This window comes from Cygnus olor, chromosome 9, assembly GCF_009769625.2.
Source record: "Cygnus olor isolate bCygOlo1 chromosome 9, bCygOlo1.pri.v2, whole genome shotgun sequence".
Classification (NCBI taxonomy): Eukaryota; Metazoa; Chordata; class Aves; order Anseriformes; family Anatidae; genus Cygnus; species Cygnus olor.
In genome coordinates, this window is record NC_049177.1 from 20,821,657 (window position 1) to 20,841,602 (window position 19,946).

The 19,946-nt window shown below is 40.2% G+C and overlaps 1 protein-coding gene across 6 annotated transcripts in view; it reads right to left on the reverse strand.

Annotated features, from left to right (window-relative positions):
• NLGN1 (neuroligin 1) overlaps window positions 1-19,946 on the reverse strand; it is a 374,128-nt gene that overhangs the window by 289,132 nt on the left and 65,050 nt on the right. For 2 of the 6 annotated variants that reach the window (XM_040567192.1, XM_040567190.1), the window contains exons 1-2: window positions 15,966-16,492; window positions 4,013-4,818 (exon numbers count right to left, since the gene is read on the reverse strand). In XM_040567192.1, coding sequence (XP_040423126.1) covers window positions 4,013-4,505 — 493 coding nt within the window. In that variant the 5' untranslated portion in view covers window positions 4,506-4,818; window positions 15,966-16,492. Of the gene's footprint in view, window positions 1-4,012; window positions 4,819-15,965; window positions 16,493-19,946 lie in introns of those variants that run through there. The other 4 variants (XM_040567188.1, XM_040567191.1, XM_040567187.1 and 1 more) reach the window with 4 other exon arrangements.

The window sequence follows — 19,946 nt, forward strand, 5'->3', positions numbered from 1 at the left end:
AAAGTACAGATCAAGTGATTTCTTTCCTTATTCCACTCCCAATTCTCCTACAAATACTAATGTCTCCCAAACTAATTCCATGATATCCAGCATATATCATATTTTCTATGAAAACCACTCTTTCACATCTTCACATTCAGAAATCTTCAGGCAATACGAATGCTTTTGTACAGGTTCCTAGCAAAAGGCACACTGTCGTCCCAAGCGCAGAATACATATCTGAGCTTCCTTTTAGTGGCCATACCAGTGACGATTTTCAAAATTCCTTTTTATAATTGTTGTTAGAGTTTAAAGTAGGAAATTCACAGTCCAAACTCTTGCAATGCAAAGAGATGGGTATGCACAATATCTGGCAATTGCAATATATGCAATATATGCAATATATGGCATTGAAAAAACAGAAGCTTGCAGATAAAGTAGAATGTACAATCCTCCTAAGACATAATACGTTACCCTGTCATTCTGGATCACAAGTAAAATATTCATGCTTTGACTATAAATGTAAAATAGATATTAGAAACACTAAACAGAGTGCAAAACTGTTCAGCTGTTCCCTAGAAATGATGCAAAAGTTTGCATTGTCAAAGAGATTCAGGAAGTACCACATGATCAACAATGTCATTAATATCAGTGAGTAAAATAGTGTTATCTAGGATATAATCTCAATTCCATTAGAACTTACAACTGTGGAGTCTAGCCTCTAAGAAAATAACACAAAATTAATTAGATGCATTTGTAAAGATTTTCTAAAGCCAGCAAATAGAGGTATTCTGCTTATATGCATACCCATAACAGAATTAGCAACCTCTGACCTTCACACACATGATTCTACATAATAAGCAAAAGACATGAAAACATATCATCTTTCATTACTTGCTGAATCAGTAAACTGAAAATGTAATACACTGAAATATAAGCAATGATACTGAGCAGAAATCATGCTATATTGCCTCCTTCCTTTTCACCCAGCTCCCATCCTATCATTTTGTAGTCTCTGCAGCGTGCATATCAAAATCCCACCAACACATGGTAATGGTTATAATTCCCATTACAACATCTAGCATGACTTGCAGATAAAATTGCTTTCATTTCTACATCCATCTTCACCAGATTACTTCCTGTTCTTCAAAATTTTTAATTTCCTCATGTCCCTCAGCTGACAATTAAATATAGCTACTAATTTGTTTATCTAATAAAATCTATTTCACATAATAAGAAAGCACTGAACAGTATATAAGATAGTGTACTGTTGGTGTGGTCACTTCTAATTTATATATCCTCTACTAATTAAGCAGATGGTATCAAAATCTACCTCTCACTTTCCTATTTTCTCTTTTCAGTAACTTTCTTCACTAAGTGTAATGAAATGACTCCAAACTAAATCCAGCAAAAGAGGCAGTATTGTTCCTTTCTTCCTTCTATACAAAACCATTGCATGCCATTTCCAAGCTAGTTTTGCTAGTAAAATGCCCTTACTCTATTGCAACTTTGTTCTACAACATGATTTATTTTACTACTAGGTTTGAAGGCAATCCAGGCCAAGGGTAACCCGAGGCTGCATATGGGTGAGCAGAGGGTGAGCTACTCCGAGAACAAGGATGACTACGGCTCTGCCAACTACCCAGGCTAAAGGTATTCAGGAGTTCTCTGCACTTGTCAGCGAGAAAAGGTAGGCTTCTGATGCTCTTTATTGTGCTGTTATGTGCAATGAATTTAACTGGCAAGGCACCTACTGAATTTCAAATAACTCTCTCTTTATTCTCCTTCAGGCTCACAGGACAATAAACATGACTCTCTCATCTACTGGGTTCTCCTTCCCTTTATTTTTGCTTTTTTTTTTCTGATTTTTTTAAAAATATCCTCTCATAGGAAAATATGCTTTCTGAGAACAATGATGGAGATCTGCATCTTTATTTATGACTTTGTGAATCAGCGTCTGGGTGATAGGAAGTGAAAGTTGCTCAGCTAATTACACACGCTTGATGAACTGCGTAATAACTGCTGCAGCATTGCACATTAATTGAATGCATATAAATGACAGCAGTTATTCTAACTTGAATGATGTGTGAAGAAGTGGCGTTGCTCACCGTACCCTGATTATCTTTGTTTCCATCTTTGGGAATACAGCTTAAACAACTGTATTTTACAGCAGTGAGAAAAAAATCCCCAATAGAAACATCAGCAGTTGACTCAAAGCCCAACACTTTAAAAACAAGTGGAATTGCCTTAAGTTACTGAAAGTGGATTTAGACATCTAAAAAAGCATACACTGAGCGACTCCAATTAACAATTAATAATTAACAACTAACTGCAATTAACAGTCAGTAGGAACTGCAAGAGCAAAAAACCTTGGAAAATAAGGCCACCTTCATTTAGATGCCTAGATATGGCCTTAAAAAACTAATTTGAGTTAATAGAGTTGGAACAATTTCCTGCTACGACACTTTCCTAAAATGCATTTTTCTGGAGTGGCAGCAACAAATAGCAATTTATATTAAAAATATGGATTACAGATAATAGATAATTGTGTATTTTCACTGTTCTGTTTACCCTAAGTGCTCTAAATTCAAATGGAGTCCAATTATTACACAGCACATTATTATAGATATAATAAAGAAAAATAACTTGTTACAAAACAAATGTGTACAGTAGTACAAAATTAGTACTTTAAAGTAGTTACCAAATACCTGCTTCAAAACAATACCAAAATCCATACCTTCTATGTCACGTATCAATTGCTTTGGGAATTTGCAAATATCCACAAAGAAATCTGCAAATTCTCCCATGCTAATACTAAAACGGTAGAAGCCAAGTTTCCAAAGCTTCCAGAGCAGCCTAGTTTCCAAAGTATCATGTCACAATATTTCAACATTTCTCTTCATCCCTATTAAGAGACTTTCACTTTTACAAAGAGAGCCGTAATCACAAAATACAGGAAATCAGCACTCACTTTTCGAAATGTGTAAAGGAAAAGAAGTGTTTCACAAAAACGATCCAGGAAAGTTAACGCTGGTCCAAGAAAATAGAGTGCATCAGGTAGGAAGTCAATGCGGATTTTCAGCTCTGCTTTGCTACGATACCTAATAGCCGTTTTGCAACACCACTGGGTTATAGACCTGTGGAGTTGGGCCGGCAACTTCAGTGGCCCCCAGGCATGAGAGCCACCTCCAGTACATGCATATACAACATAAGGTGTCAATGTATGAGGGTCGGACACTCCTCTAAACCATGAGGCCAAGACAGAGAAGCTGCCAATAGGGTCAGCTTAAGACAGTGAAAGAGAGATGATCAGTGCAACTGAGTTTAGGCTTTACAAATGTTATCTTCTCATCTGCTTCACACGGTCCTCTCTTTAACTACTTTTCTGGCTTTGTTAGAACAAATAGTCCCTAACTGTTCACTTCATAGCATCAGCAAATCAGCCTCTTTCAGCTGTATTATACGTTCTTCCTTTGCAAGGTTTCGATTTTTCCCCCATTTTTTTTGTCCACTTTATACATACCTCCTTTTCTACAAATTTTCTTGCCGGGTTTTCTGGCACATTCCTTGGATATTCTTTTGACTGAAAAATGAATAGAAGACTAGAAAATAACATGGAGCTCCGTCACAGACAGTAGGAGCATGCAACACCACTATCTAACTTAAATATGACCTGCTTTATTAGGTGCGGAAGAATCTCAACCTCTTGTGCCTGCACATGCAATGGATAAGATGTTGATGCATCTTCCCAGAAGTCAGTGGGTGGCAATGAGAATTAGGTACCAACTTTGACCTAAAAATACACGTGCTGTGGGAGAAAAAAAAAAAAAAAACGAGTGTAGACAGAAAATTTTTAAAAAATAATAAATTAAAAGGACAGATGCATACAAAGAAAAGCAGCATGCATACATGTAAAATGCTGGCATGCAAACAAAGAAAGCCATGCGTGCTAACAGTACACATGAATTAATATTGTTAGAACGTAGAACAGGAAAATAAAAAGATCTCCCTGTTTCGCCTGCTATTAACTCACCATCCTCGGTTGGGACATAGATATTTAAATAGAGGCAGTCTTCATTCTGATCTTGTACATAGGTGGAAACTACATCCAAGTTATTAGTAAACCACACAGGAAGCATGACTTCAGGCAACCTGCCTTCTATAATGTTCTGGGGACACACTGGAGCAAACTGAGTGGTATTTTTGATATCTGCCCAGGGAGACGGAGGCTCAGGAGGTTGGAAGCGGCGCTCCCCTGTTGGAGGGGCAGCATACGGAACCCCAAGAAACTGAATAACAGGCCCCAAAATTTCATTATTTAGTTCCTTCTTAATCCCTCTTATCTTGCCAAAGTTGGTGGTCACCACTGGGTTGGTATCATCCACTTTTTGGGAGGACACAGCTGCAGCGTGAAGCAAAAATCCAAGTATAGAGAAAGCAAAAGTGGCATTCAATCCCATGTGTAACAGGCGGACTATCATCGCTCTCCATACACAGTTCAGCCACATGGATCTTGGAAAGGCCATGGTCCCACATTAGTTGTGTGACTACAATGAAGCAATCTTATTTGTATCCACTGGTGTAAAAAGAGGGCAACCAAAGGAAACAGATCAAGTTTCCTAAATAGGAGCCTGTCAGAAAAATCTCAAAAGGCTTTTCATGCGGTAAGTATCTTCCATTGATTTCACACTTATTGAAGCTGCATCTTCACTCAGCACTATTTATCAGACTACATCCTATTGACAATTCTGTTTTCCATAGCAGCAATATGAAGAGAGCGGCCATTTACTGCAGAATCCCCTCTTATAAATCAAATCCAGTTAGCCGCAGGTCTATATCCTGGAGAAAATGAAAATAAATCATTAGTATGAAAGAGCTAATATGAGCAGAGTGATAACTAGGTGTTTCACAAGTTATGTGCATACATTAATAGCTGCTAGAGTCATGTAAGTAAAATTGCACTAGTTTATGGTACCATGAGATGGCGGGTGAAGCACTGATTACTGGATTATCTACAATGTCACCTGCTGAATTTACAGAGGTTTTTCAGAAGAAACAGGTCTGACAGAAAATGCATTTTTAAACTTCACCTTTTCAAGAACAAGCACTTTGCTGCCAGGCCCCATTAAATAAGTGTTTGCGTTAATATTTTATTTAAGTGAATCATCTTATAATCAATTTTCACCTTGTTTGCACAAGTTTAGTTATCAAAAAGAATGGAATTATTTTTTAAACCAAAAGAGTGAAATTAAGATAGGCATACTGAAGACTCTAAGCATTTTATTTCACCAAAGGCAGATTAGAATACATACAAACATTTGTTTGCTTATTTTAAAATACAACCTCTGATTCAAACATTAAGGCAACCACCATATTTTTATAAGAATAACATAAATTACCATACTTTCTATGGTATTTGTTTCCCCACAGTTTGCTGACAGCTAACGAAAAACACCTGAATTTTTGGCAGAGTGAAAGTCTCACAACAGCAATGAAGGTCCACAATCTGCTCCCACTGAAATGAATGGCAAACTCTGAATTTGCACAGAAGTATGATTGGACTTCAGCATTTAAAAAAAAAAAAAAAAACAAAAAATGATTTGGAAAAGGGTATCAACAGGCACTTGAGTGATGGAGCTGTATATCACAATTTTTACTTCGGACCAATCCTGTACTGCTTTTAAACTACTCACAAATGAAAACACACAATCAATGCACGCATTTCCTACCATCCTTAATTTACAATATAAACAATAAACATTCCCATAGGACAGTAGAAATCCATATACCCACCCGCATGCTGACTGAACAGTACCCTAGAAAAATAATCAGTTAGGATCAGGGACTGCATAATCTCAAATTCCAGATTCTATTTTCAACTGTGTTAGCTCAGAGGTTGTCACACAAGGCTGTGTTCCAGCACTTCCGAAAATTGCTCAGTGCATATCATTATATCTTCCATATTCATGTTAAACATATTTCTAACACGATTTACAATATTCTATTATTTAAAATGCAGTGTGATACACAACATAGCAGTGTAATTTTATGCTCCCTATTAAGCAGTGTGTAAAACACAAGAAATGTGTTTTGCTTTGCATAGGAAACATTTTAAACCACCTGCTTTTGAATAGCATTGGCAGCTTTAATGAGAATTGTTTTTTTATCATGTCTATACACATTGTAGAGAGAATTCAAAGGAACGGCTTGTCTAATAGTCAGACTACCCTGCAGTTTGGGTTATTAAAAAAGAGATTGTAAAAGCTATATAGGACAGCAGGAGATTTGGTTCATGTCTAGTGTTCCTTTAGCTCTGAACAATCTATCTCAGGAGGCAATAAGGAGATAGATGAAGCTTTTCCACAATTTTCTCTCTCCCTTTCTTTCTCTGCTAATTCTAACACCTTCACTGTGAAACTGCATTAACAAACAGCCTTATATCCTTCACTCTCCAGCTTCAAATTCTCAGTGTTTGCTGGAAGCACACCAATTTAGCTGCAGAAAATAATTCCCCAAAGTTAATGTACGTGTTTACATTTTGTTCAATAAACTTGCACACAGACTGGCATCAAGACAATTACCTCTCAGAAGATTGTTGCTTTGTTGCATTTCAAATTTTACAGGTAGTAGGATATCACTTGAGAAAAAGTAAAGACAGAGGATGTAGACACGTGCTGGAGCAGAAGGCACCTAGTACAACTCTGCTGTTCTGTGCCGATGTGCAGTCATGGAATAGTAGGTCATGGGAAGATGGAAGCCTATTCCTCAGCCATGTTCCAAACCTCCATATATTTAACCTTTTCCATTATGTCTTAAAAACATGTATTTTTTATTTCTGTCACTCTGTGCTCTTTTTAAAACTCTGAGGTCTCTCCACTTGCGAATAGTAGGAACTGAATCTCAGCAGCTCTGCTGAGAAATGGCATGCTCTGGGGAAGGTCTGAGGAGAAACCGAATTCAACATAGCTGAGCCCAGCAGTATCTTCATTTCAGGCTGCTGAGTTTTCCGCAGCTGAATGTGGAAAATGACCAAGATGCTACTAACAATTCATCTAGCATTACCACCCTCAAAGTCTTAGACCTGTTTTCAAGTCAAAGACAATTTTGTAACACACTTTTGGTACCTAAAGTGGTAAGTTTTAACAACAATGTTGGAAATTGCAGGAGTTAAGCAGAACAGAGACATATTTCAGACTGCAAGACCGGGGCAACACTTCTTCCTTTAACTTATTCCAAAGTAAAATTATTATTTATGTAAATTCAAAGCAAATCATAGAGCTGGGCTATAGTTTTAAACTTGTCCATAATCTGTTTCTCTGTTGCAGCTGAACATCTCTGCCGTGATTGAAAGTTCTGTTTTGCCTTACATGAAACAAGTTTTGCTCTAAGACAGAAATGAGACTAAACTGGTAAGACTATCTGGTAAGACTATCTGGTTTGGCTATCCCGATTAACTAACTCTTGGGCACTAGCTAGCTTCAGCAAATAGATGTATAGGCTACACAGGGCAGTAAATTGTAAAGCACTTGCAGAGTTGGAATCAACAGATTTGCATTGTGTTTGTAACTTGAATTCTAGGCTTGTGTTTTTCCCCACAAGCTTTTCTTTCTCAATGATTAAGTAACAGTTTATTGCTGAGACTCAGAGAGGTCAGACATTTGAGCGTGTTGCTGGCTGCCCTGATGCTACATTATAAACACAAACTCACACAAATCAGGAGACTGAGATTACTCAAATCTTTGGAGACTTTCATGCCAAAATTTTACATCCAGCTTTAGGTGGAAAGGCAAAGCAGGGATGCCAGACTGGAGCATGTCTTAGTTGCTCAGCATCAATGTTGGACAAAGTTTTCCTTAGTCCTCCAGCAGATGATCTATACAGGACTTTCCTCTGGTATCTGGACTTCAAATGACTGATCAGGAATTGGTGGAGGCAGAAGCTATAAACAGGAGGAGGAATGATCAGGGAGATGGGCAGTAGAATAAACTAGAGTAATGATGATCAATTTGGGCCAAGGTATAAAGCTTCAGTATCAGAAAACTGGACCTGAGGAGGAGGAGAAGCATTTTCAGATTTTATTATTGTCTAGATGTGAGGATCACAATTGTTCCCTGTGGTAACGCAAATGAATTCTACTGTAAAAGATATTTGATAAAGTCTTTCACGGTCTTTGGAACAGTCTATGCTATACAGAGGTTTTTTCTGTCATCCATTATTTTATTATCTTCCCTTCTGAATTTGAATTACTTTATAGCTCCAATGCTGAAATACTTTAGAGCAGCATTTAGTATGCCGGGGAGCGAACAGTCCAAGATAACTTCAGAGCACCTTTGCATTTCCAATGACACTGGGCATCCCACAACAGGTCGCATCTGCTGCTAACTGCGGCAGCCAAGCTCCTCTTTGTTACTTGTGCACAGAGCTTCAAATCTTAAGGGATGTCTTGAACTGCACCACCTGTCAATAGCTCCAACGGATTAATAAAACCTTCGGTGGGACCCAAGGCTTCTGGCCATATGCCAGGCATTATTATGATATCTTTACAGCACCGGCTGTTTTCTTTTAGCTGAAGATGTACTCCATGATTTGATATTCATGCTTAAAAATTCCTTTCCACTTCCATTTTGCTAGTAAATCCCAATCGCACAAGTATTCACAGAAAGTGATTGTAAGAGTTTTGAACGCCACACAATGCCGCTTCATCTCGAAACACAAATACAGTTTTGCAGACCCAACTACATTTGCATCCGTTTTTCCTTAACAACAGTCTCTACTTAGGACTAAAAGCCCAAAGATGTTTCACGTCTCTAAAAGGAAATCTGTGTTCTAAAATAGGCTATAATCCCACACAGGAACATGGCCAGAGAAACAGAGCCATTAAAGGGACAACTCCAACCCAGGGTGAACACCAGATCGGTGTGACAGACCAATTGTCAACACGATCAGGCAAATCCTCAAGAGATGCATCATGGAATTTCCTATCTCTTCTCTCCCATTTCAAGTTAGCAAAGGAAGCATTGTGTCAAATACGGTATATTTTTTCTCTGTGTACCAGTAAAGATTTAGAAACAGACCCTGCTCTTGGGTACTTCCATTAATGCTTGGTGAAGAGATTTATATGTGGTTAGATCAGAAGATGAACTATTTGTGTTTTAAAAAGCAGGGGTATGCAGTAATAACAGAGGAGACTGCAACCCTGAATTGCACAGACCTTGGAAAGACACAGGTCTGGTTAGCTTCAGAAAGCAGCCACAAATCCAAACCTATTGAAATGCACAGCCTTTGCTGAGATGGCCAACAAAGGTACAAGACATTATTCTGATGGGGTCACAGGCCCACCCCACATTAGTATGAGATTACAAGAGCTATGCTACACAGGTCCACAAACAACCCAGTAGTAAGGATTTCCAAACGCTTCAAGCTGTGCAAATATATCACTCACAGATCAGAGACTCTGATCCCTCAATGTGATTCTCACATTTGCCTCTATTTAACGTTACATTTTGTACACAAAACCTTCCAACCAAATTAGTAAAAAATATAAGTGTATATATATAAATACATCATTCAACACAGTGAAGCACAAATTAATGAAAAGTTGAATTAAACTGAGTTGATGATATAAGACCCATTTAAATTGTCATGTATTTTTCAGCTTCACTATATTTTTGTTCTTCCCCATTAGCAGGAATATTCACTAATGCTAACTCATTATTAATTAGTATTTTCATGATCAAAAGATCTCTTTAAATAATTTCTGCAACTTAGTTTGCCAAAATAGGAAGGCTTTTGATCATAATTTTCTATTAAGCTGTTTTTGAATCAGACAAATTAAACCTATGAGAAGAAGAGGGTCACTTAAGTCTTATCATCTTACATTTACTCATATCAATAAATCATTTTCTTAAAATAGTTCTACTTCTTAGCTGAAGTAATTGTTTATATTACCAGAAGCTGGCCACTATTTTTTAATGTGGACTGTAACTGTCTGACATTTTGCACAGTAAGTAGGTAACGAAATGGTGATTTTACCCATAACAGAAAGAATGGGTAACTCTGTCACTTATGTGTAAAGTTTTAGACAGCTAAGTAATACAGATTTAAATTAAAAATGACAGATGCACTGACTTGGAATATAATGGGCACTGAAGTGAACCTTTATTCTTTTTAGCAGCTTATGGTTAACTCTTAAATGGACCACATTTATACTCACTTTTGAGCACTACAGCTATTCAGCTAAATGATCAGATGGCTATTGTGTTGATGACAGTAGTGTGCTTCAGGACATGAAGATTTTTTGACCTACTCTAGAAACTGAAGTGAACTCATCCTAGTCATAGGTCACACTTGGGAAAAAAAATATCCCAGATGTTTCCCATCTAAGATCTTCAGTACTGAAATCTGCACACTGTATAAAGCCAAGTTAATTTAACTTTCTTTGATTAACACTTTATAAAACATACACACACTTCCCATCTGATCATTCCAACAGAGTATACCAGAACTCACACAAAGATCCCTGAAACTAGGTGTGCTTTTTCTGTCTCTTACAGGTGAAAAATTAAGTTCCAAAATTAGTAACAAAGTTCACTATCTGACCTATATTTATGGCCAACCCTTGGTTCACCAAGATTAATCATATGAGAAACATAAGTTGGTTTTTGTTAACTACCTTTAATACAATTATAATACCAACAATAATGCTATCTTTAATGCAAGTTCATCACCTGAGGCAAGCTTTCATACTAGATTCAGAAGAAAGATGCCACTTTTTATTTTCCTATACTGAGGCACTAGGAATTCATGATTAAAAAAGCTAAAATACAGTTAATACCATTTCTCAACAGATAACTCAAAACAAAAATGCTTGAATGAACTCAGATTTGTCTATGAATTGTTCATCTATCTGGATGCCATATAATAAAACTTCCAAAGCATACAAAATCCTTGTAGAGTTGAATCAATAGCTAGCTCTTCAATATGATGAATTTAAATATATAAAAATAAAAATACTTCCTTGTGGCTGGCAGAAAAAAAGAGCAAATGTTTATCTTACTCGATCAGATCCTGGTCTCAGCTCCATCAGTGTAATCGAGATCAAATTCCAGCTCATTATAAAAACCACAGAGGTATAAATATAATTTCTTAATCACAAACCCAACATCTCTAACTCAAGTTCGAAAGTGCTCTTGAATGGTGTTACCATGCTTACAGAACTGTAGAGTGCACACTACATTTAGACTGCAATATTGGCATTATAGGGATCCATCAACTTGAGAATGCATTTCCTGTGATGTAGCATTCTGTACATCTGTGACTTTACTTGCATTTGTTCCAAAGTGAATTTCATGCTTAACTTGTTTTTCTTAATTAAACTTCCTTTAGCAGTTTCTAATATGTGCATTATTAAAACTCATTAGTCCCATTCATGCCTGCCTGTCATTTTTGGCTTCACATTCATGTATTGAAGTGCTCTGTTGTTCTATATAGGAAGCAAATTAAATAATAAATATGAGAACTTGAACATTTTATGAGTGTCAGTATGAGAAAGTGGCTGCAAGGCCCATAAGGTTTCACACAAAAAAGCATTACAGCTAAAGCTAACATGCTGACACATCTCTGATCTATAAAGTCTGCAGTAATGGTAGCAGTAAAGTGTTGTGCCATAGACGGGGAATTTTTCTCTCACACAAAATAGAAATAGGATATAGCACAGACTATATTTACTGTTGTAAAAAAATTTCAAATAAAATTTCCCAAAAGCTTAGAATATAACACCATTAAATGTCTGCAAAGATTTACTCTTTCCATCTGACTTCATGTGTAGCTCCTATTATTCAACTCCTTGTCCTGGTTTCATTTTCTACTACCATCTGTGAGAAAGGCGCTTCTTTAAGTTATGGGACCTAGTCTCAGGTCTACTGTGGTCACGTCCTGATCATGTTGACCATGACTCCAGTGACAGAAGTGCTTCCTAACCCAGCAGTGGGGCTGCATGGTGACTATTTCAGGGCTTGAGTTACTGCTCTGAAGAAAGAAAAGCTCCACCCCATGATGCCTGTTTTACACAGGTCTGAAGATGCCAAAACATTCACTATATTTATACAGTAGGGCTTCTCTGAAAGAAATAGTCAATCCCTCCTCACAAATATTTCTAACGCTATGTATCTATATAAAACTACTGGTTTCAAGAACATTTTTTTGGAACTGGTTGATAGTGTTGGGAAGGGGAGAGTCAAAGAACGATTTGAAGTTCAGGTATCGAAGCAGAAAGCTTCAGAGGAGATGGAATTAAATTAAAGTACAAAATACACCATAACTGTATTCCCCTCATTAAATTCCCAGAACCAGTTCAACAAGTGGGTTAATGGAATCTCTGGGCAGGATGTGATTGAGTAGATTTAGACAATATATTTTTACACTGCCTTTTAAGTTCTCCGCTTGGTTAAGGGATATGAGTCACTTGAAATATAATATTTTAAAGTGTCCTTGATCATTTTTATGCTTTTACAAGCACGTGTTGCTAATTTCAAAGCATTAGATTTTCCTTTATAATGGTGCAGAAGACCTAACCAAGCATCAATGGAAAGTAACAGACTACCCAAAGGCAGCACTAAAACTGATTATGCAGAAAATGTTACAAGAACAAAACAGAAGAATTCCACAAACGGGGGTAAAGGAGCTCCAATTGCTTTTCTTTTAATGGCCTCATCTTTCATTTGCCCATAGCAGTGGAAAAAAACATTTTACACGGAGGTATGCAGGCCAGGACTTTACATGGACTGATCACCAAAAGGATATTTACAACATGTGCCGTGTCCCATGGTTTCACACAGATGGTGTCACTTTACACCACCAGCTCTTTTTTTTTTTTTTTTTTTTACCTGAACAGTGGCATGTAAGTGTAGGTGAGCAGGAAACCTTCAAGATGGTACTAAGTAGCCAACTAGTCACTTTTTATCTTTGGATAATACACGGCACATCATTAACTGGTGATTCATAATTACGAAAACAATGTCTGTTGGAAAACGTGGGGTCTTCAGAAGCAGGTGGAAACGTGCAGCTGAGTCACCAAGAAGTCAACATGATTTCTCCTTGTAATTCTGTAATTCAGTAGTCATTCTGGGGAATGTAATGTCATTATTTGTCATTAAAACTACAGGATGTGTTTCAATGTGCAATACTTGATGAAGTTTCCACATCAGCTTCTTTTTTTTTGGTATCCCCTATGTCCACTCCCAGTTCCACATAAACTCTTCTGCAACAAGCAGAGGCATCCCCCTCTGATTGCATCCAGCCCTTCCTAAGGCAGAGCTCAGAAACAGGACTACTGTAATGGAAATATGCTTTTATAACAGCATTTATTTGCCAGTCAGGATCTATTTTTTGTCATTACCCATTATACTTACCATGGATGGATATCTGGGACTAACCAGAAATTACATTGTTTACTGGATCAGATTGATTACTGCCCATCTTTTATTAAGAGAAATACCCAAAGATTTCTCCTGAATCTATTGCAAAATATTGTCTTTTCACTATTTGCTTTCAAAGAATGTCTCTCTTTTTGCCCTTCTTTTTCACTATTTAATTTTTAAACAGTTTCTTTTTCATGTGATTAAAAAAACATAATAAATATGACAGCAAACAAATAATTCAAAGCTAGCCAAGGATCTGTAATACAGCTCCATGTCTCTATTAGAAAGGAATGTGTATTTGCTTTTAATAAAGAAAGGCATGCCAATCCATTACAAACTGAGACCATATCTAAGCCTCTGCTTTCTTCTCTTTTCCCCAGACTCCATTTGAACAATTAGAGTGGTTTGTGCTTGTGTGTATGCCAGTGGATATTAAATATGCAAACTGATAAAAAAATAAAACTACCACCATTACCATGTTCAATCCGTTCATTTGCAAATCAATGTATCTGCCTACAGCTCTGTCCCAGTCTTTAAATAACCCTCCTCAGCAGACTGCTCCACCTCCAGCCAAATAATCCAGAGGAAACCCACTTTGTTAAGGATGTTTAAGTATCAACAGCTAGGATATTATCTTCTTACCCTACCATAGAAAAAGGGGTACGATAACCAAAGCAGTAGCGGGGTGACAGCCCTCCTGCTCACTTCTACACAACTCCCTGCCTTAAACAGCCTGAACATCTTCTGATGGCTTCATTGCTACTTCAGTTAATCACAACACAGAGGTGTTCAGCCAAATCCTCTTTCCCAGTACACTTAGTATGATTATCCCGAGCCTCATTTTTCTTCCTGCAGTCTGCATATGATTCACATGAAGGATACAGAATAAATGAGATTTTTCATATGTACCTAAGGACACCCTAATCATTTACTGCAAAGCTGCTTTTGCTACATTGCTGCAGTCTGTAGCTGTAGTCTAAGAAAACTGGTGCCATTTATCAAAAGTAACTAAGAAGTAGCCTTCTTTAACCCTGCATCATGCACAAGGGAAGGAAAATAAATAAATAAAGGAAGGAAGGAAGGAAGGGAAGGGAAAAAAAAAAAAAAAAAAAGAGACACCCAAACAGTATTTCCAAACATGGCTACTTAGCATTTGGCTCCCATCTGCAAATCCAATTTCAAAGATGCAAAAGTGGGCTGCATCTTACAGCTGTTGAACCCACACAAGTCTCAGTGCAGTCAATGGGAATCAGTATCTCTGAAAATCAGGGCCCTGAGTAATGGGCTCTATTTTAAAATGTTCTTTTATATCATACAAAGGTCTTTCACTTGTCAGTGCCTGTAATAAAGCGCGTGCAATTTCGTAAGTATCCTTTACTTCAATTAAGCCAGCCCAGAGAAAAAGTAGAGAAGTTCCCAAAGCTCAGTGTTGCTCTTTCACCAGTGATAATCTGTAGATGCATCCGAAATGCTCCTACTGTAAAAACAAGCAAACTGGAAAAATAACCTAGGAATTCAGGGAGCCTGAAAAAGTTATTTTGAGCATTATCGCAAATACATGTTTTCAGATATGTATTATCTCTGTGAATTTACCAGTGCAGCCTGGTCCTGCTAAGGTTCTGGATAAATGCAAATATTGCCACAGTGGAAGCCAGTAGTAGAAAAAAATATTTCCTAAAACAATTTCTTACACTTCTGCTGGGGAAAAAAAAATGCTTCATTTCAAATTCACAGAACATCTAAATGTGCTAAAAACATTCTCTGATGTTTATAGCATCTATAAGATATATTTCCATTTTTTACTAGTGGATTTTAATGTCATAGTTGTTAAAGCTAAACCAAGCTGGCCTTCCAGAAAGCAAAAGCAGTGTCAAACTAAAAAGATATTTCTTAAAAAGGTCGGCAAATTTGCGGAAGAAAATGGCTTGTCCAGACTGTGGCACCTGCAGCAGCAGGAACCCAACACTGAGACGAGGCTCTGTTTTGGTTTATTTCAACAATTATTTTAATGCGATTGATCTGGAACCGCACGCATCCTTAGGATGCTCCGAGATAGCATCCTTTCTGCTGATTCCAAGGTAACTCTCTGGCTTTAATTATAAGTCAATTAATATTAAGTAATTTGACTGATTAATTTTAATTAAGCCTGCTGAAAATTGATTTTCCTTCAGCCAGGGGAGACGAGGCCAGCGCGGCGGCGGGGAGGGGGCGGGGGGCTCCAGCGCTCAGCCCCCGAGCGAGGGGACGGCGGCGGCGGGCAGGGCCCCCCCGGAGCCCCGGGCTCGCCCCTCGCAGGAAAAGTTCGGGGGGGGGGGCGGCTGCTGTGGGGCACGGGCGGCTGCAAATCGCCCTGCCACCATCGCTCCCACCCCCCAAAATATTAAAAATTAAATTTAAAAAGGGGGAAAAAACCCACGGCACCGGACGTGCACACACACCCGCACTGCCGAGCGCCCCCGGGCTAAGCACCGCAGCCCTGCCCGGGGGCTCCGCACCCCCCCCCCGGCCCCATCCCGGCCCCATCCCGGCTCGGGCTCGCCCCGCAGCCGGCAGCATCAAAGTATTTACCAGTTCACGGCCGCTTTCTGCAATCGCAGCTGAAAACTGTAATTCAGCTTCGCCTCCCCCGGCTCCCTGCGAGCCGCCGGGTGCCGGAGGTTTCCCAGTCGTGCCCCGGCCACTTCGCAACGAGCTGGATTTTTAGGTATTTTGCTCCCCTTTCCTCGGCTCGGGGCTGGAAATCCCCATCCGGATCGGAGCCTCATCCGTGCCGAGCCACCTCCATTTAAATCCGACCATCAGGCGAAGCAAGAGAAACGCTCAGACGCTACTTCTCCCCGGCTGCAAACAGGCAGATAATCCGACTAATCCAACAGCTCGCCCCCGGTCCGAAATTGCCCTCCAGGCGAATCCCATGCGCTTGCTGGCCGCCGGCTGGGCTCCGAGCCGCGCCGGTGCCCCGAGGGTGGTGGGTGAGTGTGAGTGTGAGCGTGAGTGTGAGTGCGATGGGAATGGGGTGTGAGTGTGCGTGCGGAGGGGAGGGGGTGCTGCTGATGGGGAGGGGGGGGCAAGCTTTTGGGTTAATCTGTTTTGGCTCCTGGATGGATGCGCGGCTCGCCGAAACCGCCGAGAAACCTGCTTTTTTTTTTTTGGCTTTTTTTTTTTTTTTTTTTTTATCCCCCAATTCCACGTTTCCACTCCGAATTGCTGCTGGATGAAAAATGGTACAAAGATACCCCCAGCGGCGGCGCGGCGAACAGCGCGGGCAGCCCCGGCCCCCGCGCTCCGCACCGCCCCGCACCGCCCCGGCTCCCCCCGGGGTCGGAGCGGCCGGAGCGCAGCAGCCTGGGCTCGGTGTGGGGGGGAGCCCGATGCGGGGGGCTCCCCGCAGCCTCACGCTGCTGCTGGCAGGGGGCCGCAGCCGTGCAACCCCCCCCCCGAGGCGCTGCGCCCCCGCGGTGCAGCGCGCAGCGAGTTGCGCCCCGCGCAACGCCGGGGGCAGGCGGCCGGCAGCAGCGGTTGCTCCCGCTCCGGCTGCCACTGCACACAAACCACGCGAGTTTTGGGCTTTTGCACGCTGTTTCTCGATTTTCTGTATTTTTGAAGCGTTTCTCGACGCTTAATTTTTATTTTTGAATTGAGGGAAGCAGCCCTGATCCTGGCCTGCGTGTCTTCTAGGATCGCGGCACGGAGGGAAAGTTGGCAAGGCAGAGTATGTGGGAGAAAGGAAGGCCAGATCAGAAGGGAAAGGAAAATAGTCCTTTGAATTCTGAAAGGTCTATTCATTTTTTAAGAACAGACACAACCACAAACTAAAAGATTATAAGCATCCTGAGTTAAGCCTCTTGGAGAGAGCTCATTAGCATCTCCTGTTATTTACAGAGAGACTCCCCTTCTCATTGTGCTAAAAACCTGCATTTTGTTGTGTTGACATCCACCTCGCTTTAAAATATTGACGCTAATCAAGCACAGCACACCCACTCCTTTATCCAAGCCCCAGGCGAGGCCTGAGGGTGCCCAAAAACTTGCTGTGCTTTCACACCCCTCACCTGAGAGCACGTCCCAGCGGGGCGCAGGCCAGTCCCAGCCACGCCGGGCTATTTACGTCTCCGGGTCCCACTGAGGATCTATATCTAAATGTCCATGGCAGGAATGACAGCACACGGCAGCAGTTCATCCTGTGACATTTCTGTGTACTGGAATAATTCCGTCCTGGGCACATTTTTCACCTGGTAAGTATCAATAATTGTAATAGTCCATGATTAATTGTCAAAGTCCAGCATCCTTCGGTGCTCTGAAATTTAACTCTCTTGACTGCAGCTGAAAGCAAATGGCTTTCAGATAAAGGGGGGAAAGGCATAGTCTTTGCTGACAGAGCAATCCTATGCACATTGTTATGCTATTCTCAAGGGAACACTAGGAGAAAAAAAAGGTTTCAAAACCAGAAAGAAAATGTGCATATGAATATCAGTCACTTGCCACCAGCTACAGACGGTGGCTACAACCTAAAACTATCACCAACAAGGGCAATACCAGGTGAGGTATTCTGCCATTCTTCATCTGCATAAGAGCCTGGAGTAAATCTATCTTCAGGGTGGAGCTTTTTGCACTGAAATGTAAGAAATAATGAGGACACAAAATGCATACACCCTTGTTTTCATTTGATGAGCCAGTGGAATCCAGCTGTCCAGTTTTCCTCTCACTCCTTCAGGGCAGAGCTATGAAGCCTCCCTAGGTTCCCCAAGCCATCGTGTGAACACCCCATCAGAGTGCTCCAAGAATCATATAAGGTTATTGCCCCCTACTAACTACATGGAAAACTCTACCCATTTGTCCCTCTACCATAGCTTCTGGGGGGGACATAACTCCCATCCAATTTGCTACAACCCCACCTTTAGTAGTCAAGTCTCCCCCAACCCTAACCCATCTTAACTCGTGCAGAAGTGACACCAAGTTGTTGCTCAGCAGGTTAAGGTTTCCTTCAATTCCCTCTCACAGCAGTTTGTGTGTGATACCAGTTCACACATGGCGTTACTTTTGCTCTGCCCATCCCCGGTGGTGGGGCCAATATAATGCACTTTCCCAACGCCTTTCACTCTACTCTGCTCGTCCTGTTGAGTGCTTCTCCTCACTTCTTCCCTCCAGGGACCTCAGCAGCATAGCAGCTCACCTCACATCCCAAATATTGCTGGGGAAGGGGGAGAACGATATCATGGGGGCAAGATTTGGCTTCAGGTCTAGGAAGGGGCTTAGGGCTGGACCAAGAATCCGTGGAAAATGCACAGTCCAGTGTCCTGCAATACTGTAAAATTTAACTCTTTGCTCCATCCATTCTCTGCTCCTTTCTCTGTTTTGAGAACCTGAAGCCCTACATACAACCCTCATCCAAACACCTAACTTCAAAAAAAGAGCAAAACATACAATGAAACACTGAAAAGAAAAAAAGAAGCTACCAACAAGCAAAAGCAAGCTAAAATATGTATCTGAAGTATATAAAGTACACATCTGAAGTATTACTGGTAAGATTTTTTTTTTTCTTTGACAGAAATTTCATGAGCTATTGAAACATACAACTTAGAATAGTATTATCTTTTTCTTTTAAATATAGATTTGTTCAGGATATATTTCCCAAGAAAAAGATATTAACCTTTTTAATAGGTAGAAAAGGTAGGATTGTTTACATATATAACATTCTAATTATTCATTAATTTGCTTGTCTCAAGATAGCTCATTAAATTGTTTCTTGCAAGTAACTTCATTAAATATCTTCTTTGATTTCCTAAAACTTACTTAAGATTACTCACCTGTCCGTTTACATTCTCTGGATTGCCCCCAGTTGCCAAACCTTTAATGAAATTATAATGCCTGTCTATAAGCTGCTTTAGTCAGCCACAGCTGCTTAGTTATTGCTATTCATTTGGTTTAACCTTGCCAAGAACAGAGTCCCTTAAAGACTCAGTCCCTCCTCATGCCGCAGCCATTTGAGACTCTTCACAAAGATACAGGGGACTGACAGTCCCTCCGTCACTTCAAGCACTCGTCCTTACTTGCTTTACTTAAAGTTGTTCTTTAATAAAAACAACCACATTTAAAAATTGTGATGCTTTCCTTGTATCCAAAGAACTCAATCGCTCAGGCATGGCCAGGCTTTCATGTACCAAGAGTTAGGAAAACAAGATGCACACAGTCTAAGTGTTTCAACTTCAAATCCCTTCACTCACCTCCAAAAAAGTCCCTGAGCCTGTTGTCACATCCCATCTGTCCTTACCACTGCCGCCATGCCTGACTTCAGCGGTCAGGGTCAGCAGTTCGCTTCCTCCCGGCCTGTGATGGGAATCGTACATTGTGTCATCTGGTGGGATTTGTATTCGGACATCATACAGGTTGTCCTCCGTGACATTCGCTTTTTATCATTAGCACCTTGTACTGGAATATTTAATTGGTTATGTTGTATCTCTGCACTGTAGATTCATTTTGCATCTACATTTAATTAACAGCCATGACCAAGAGTCTGATAGATGGCAAAGCATTCTGTGAAGTCGAATCCTC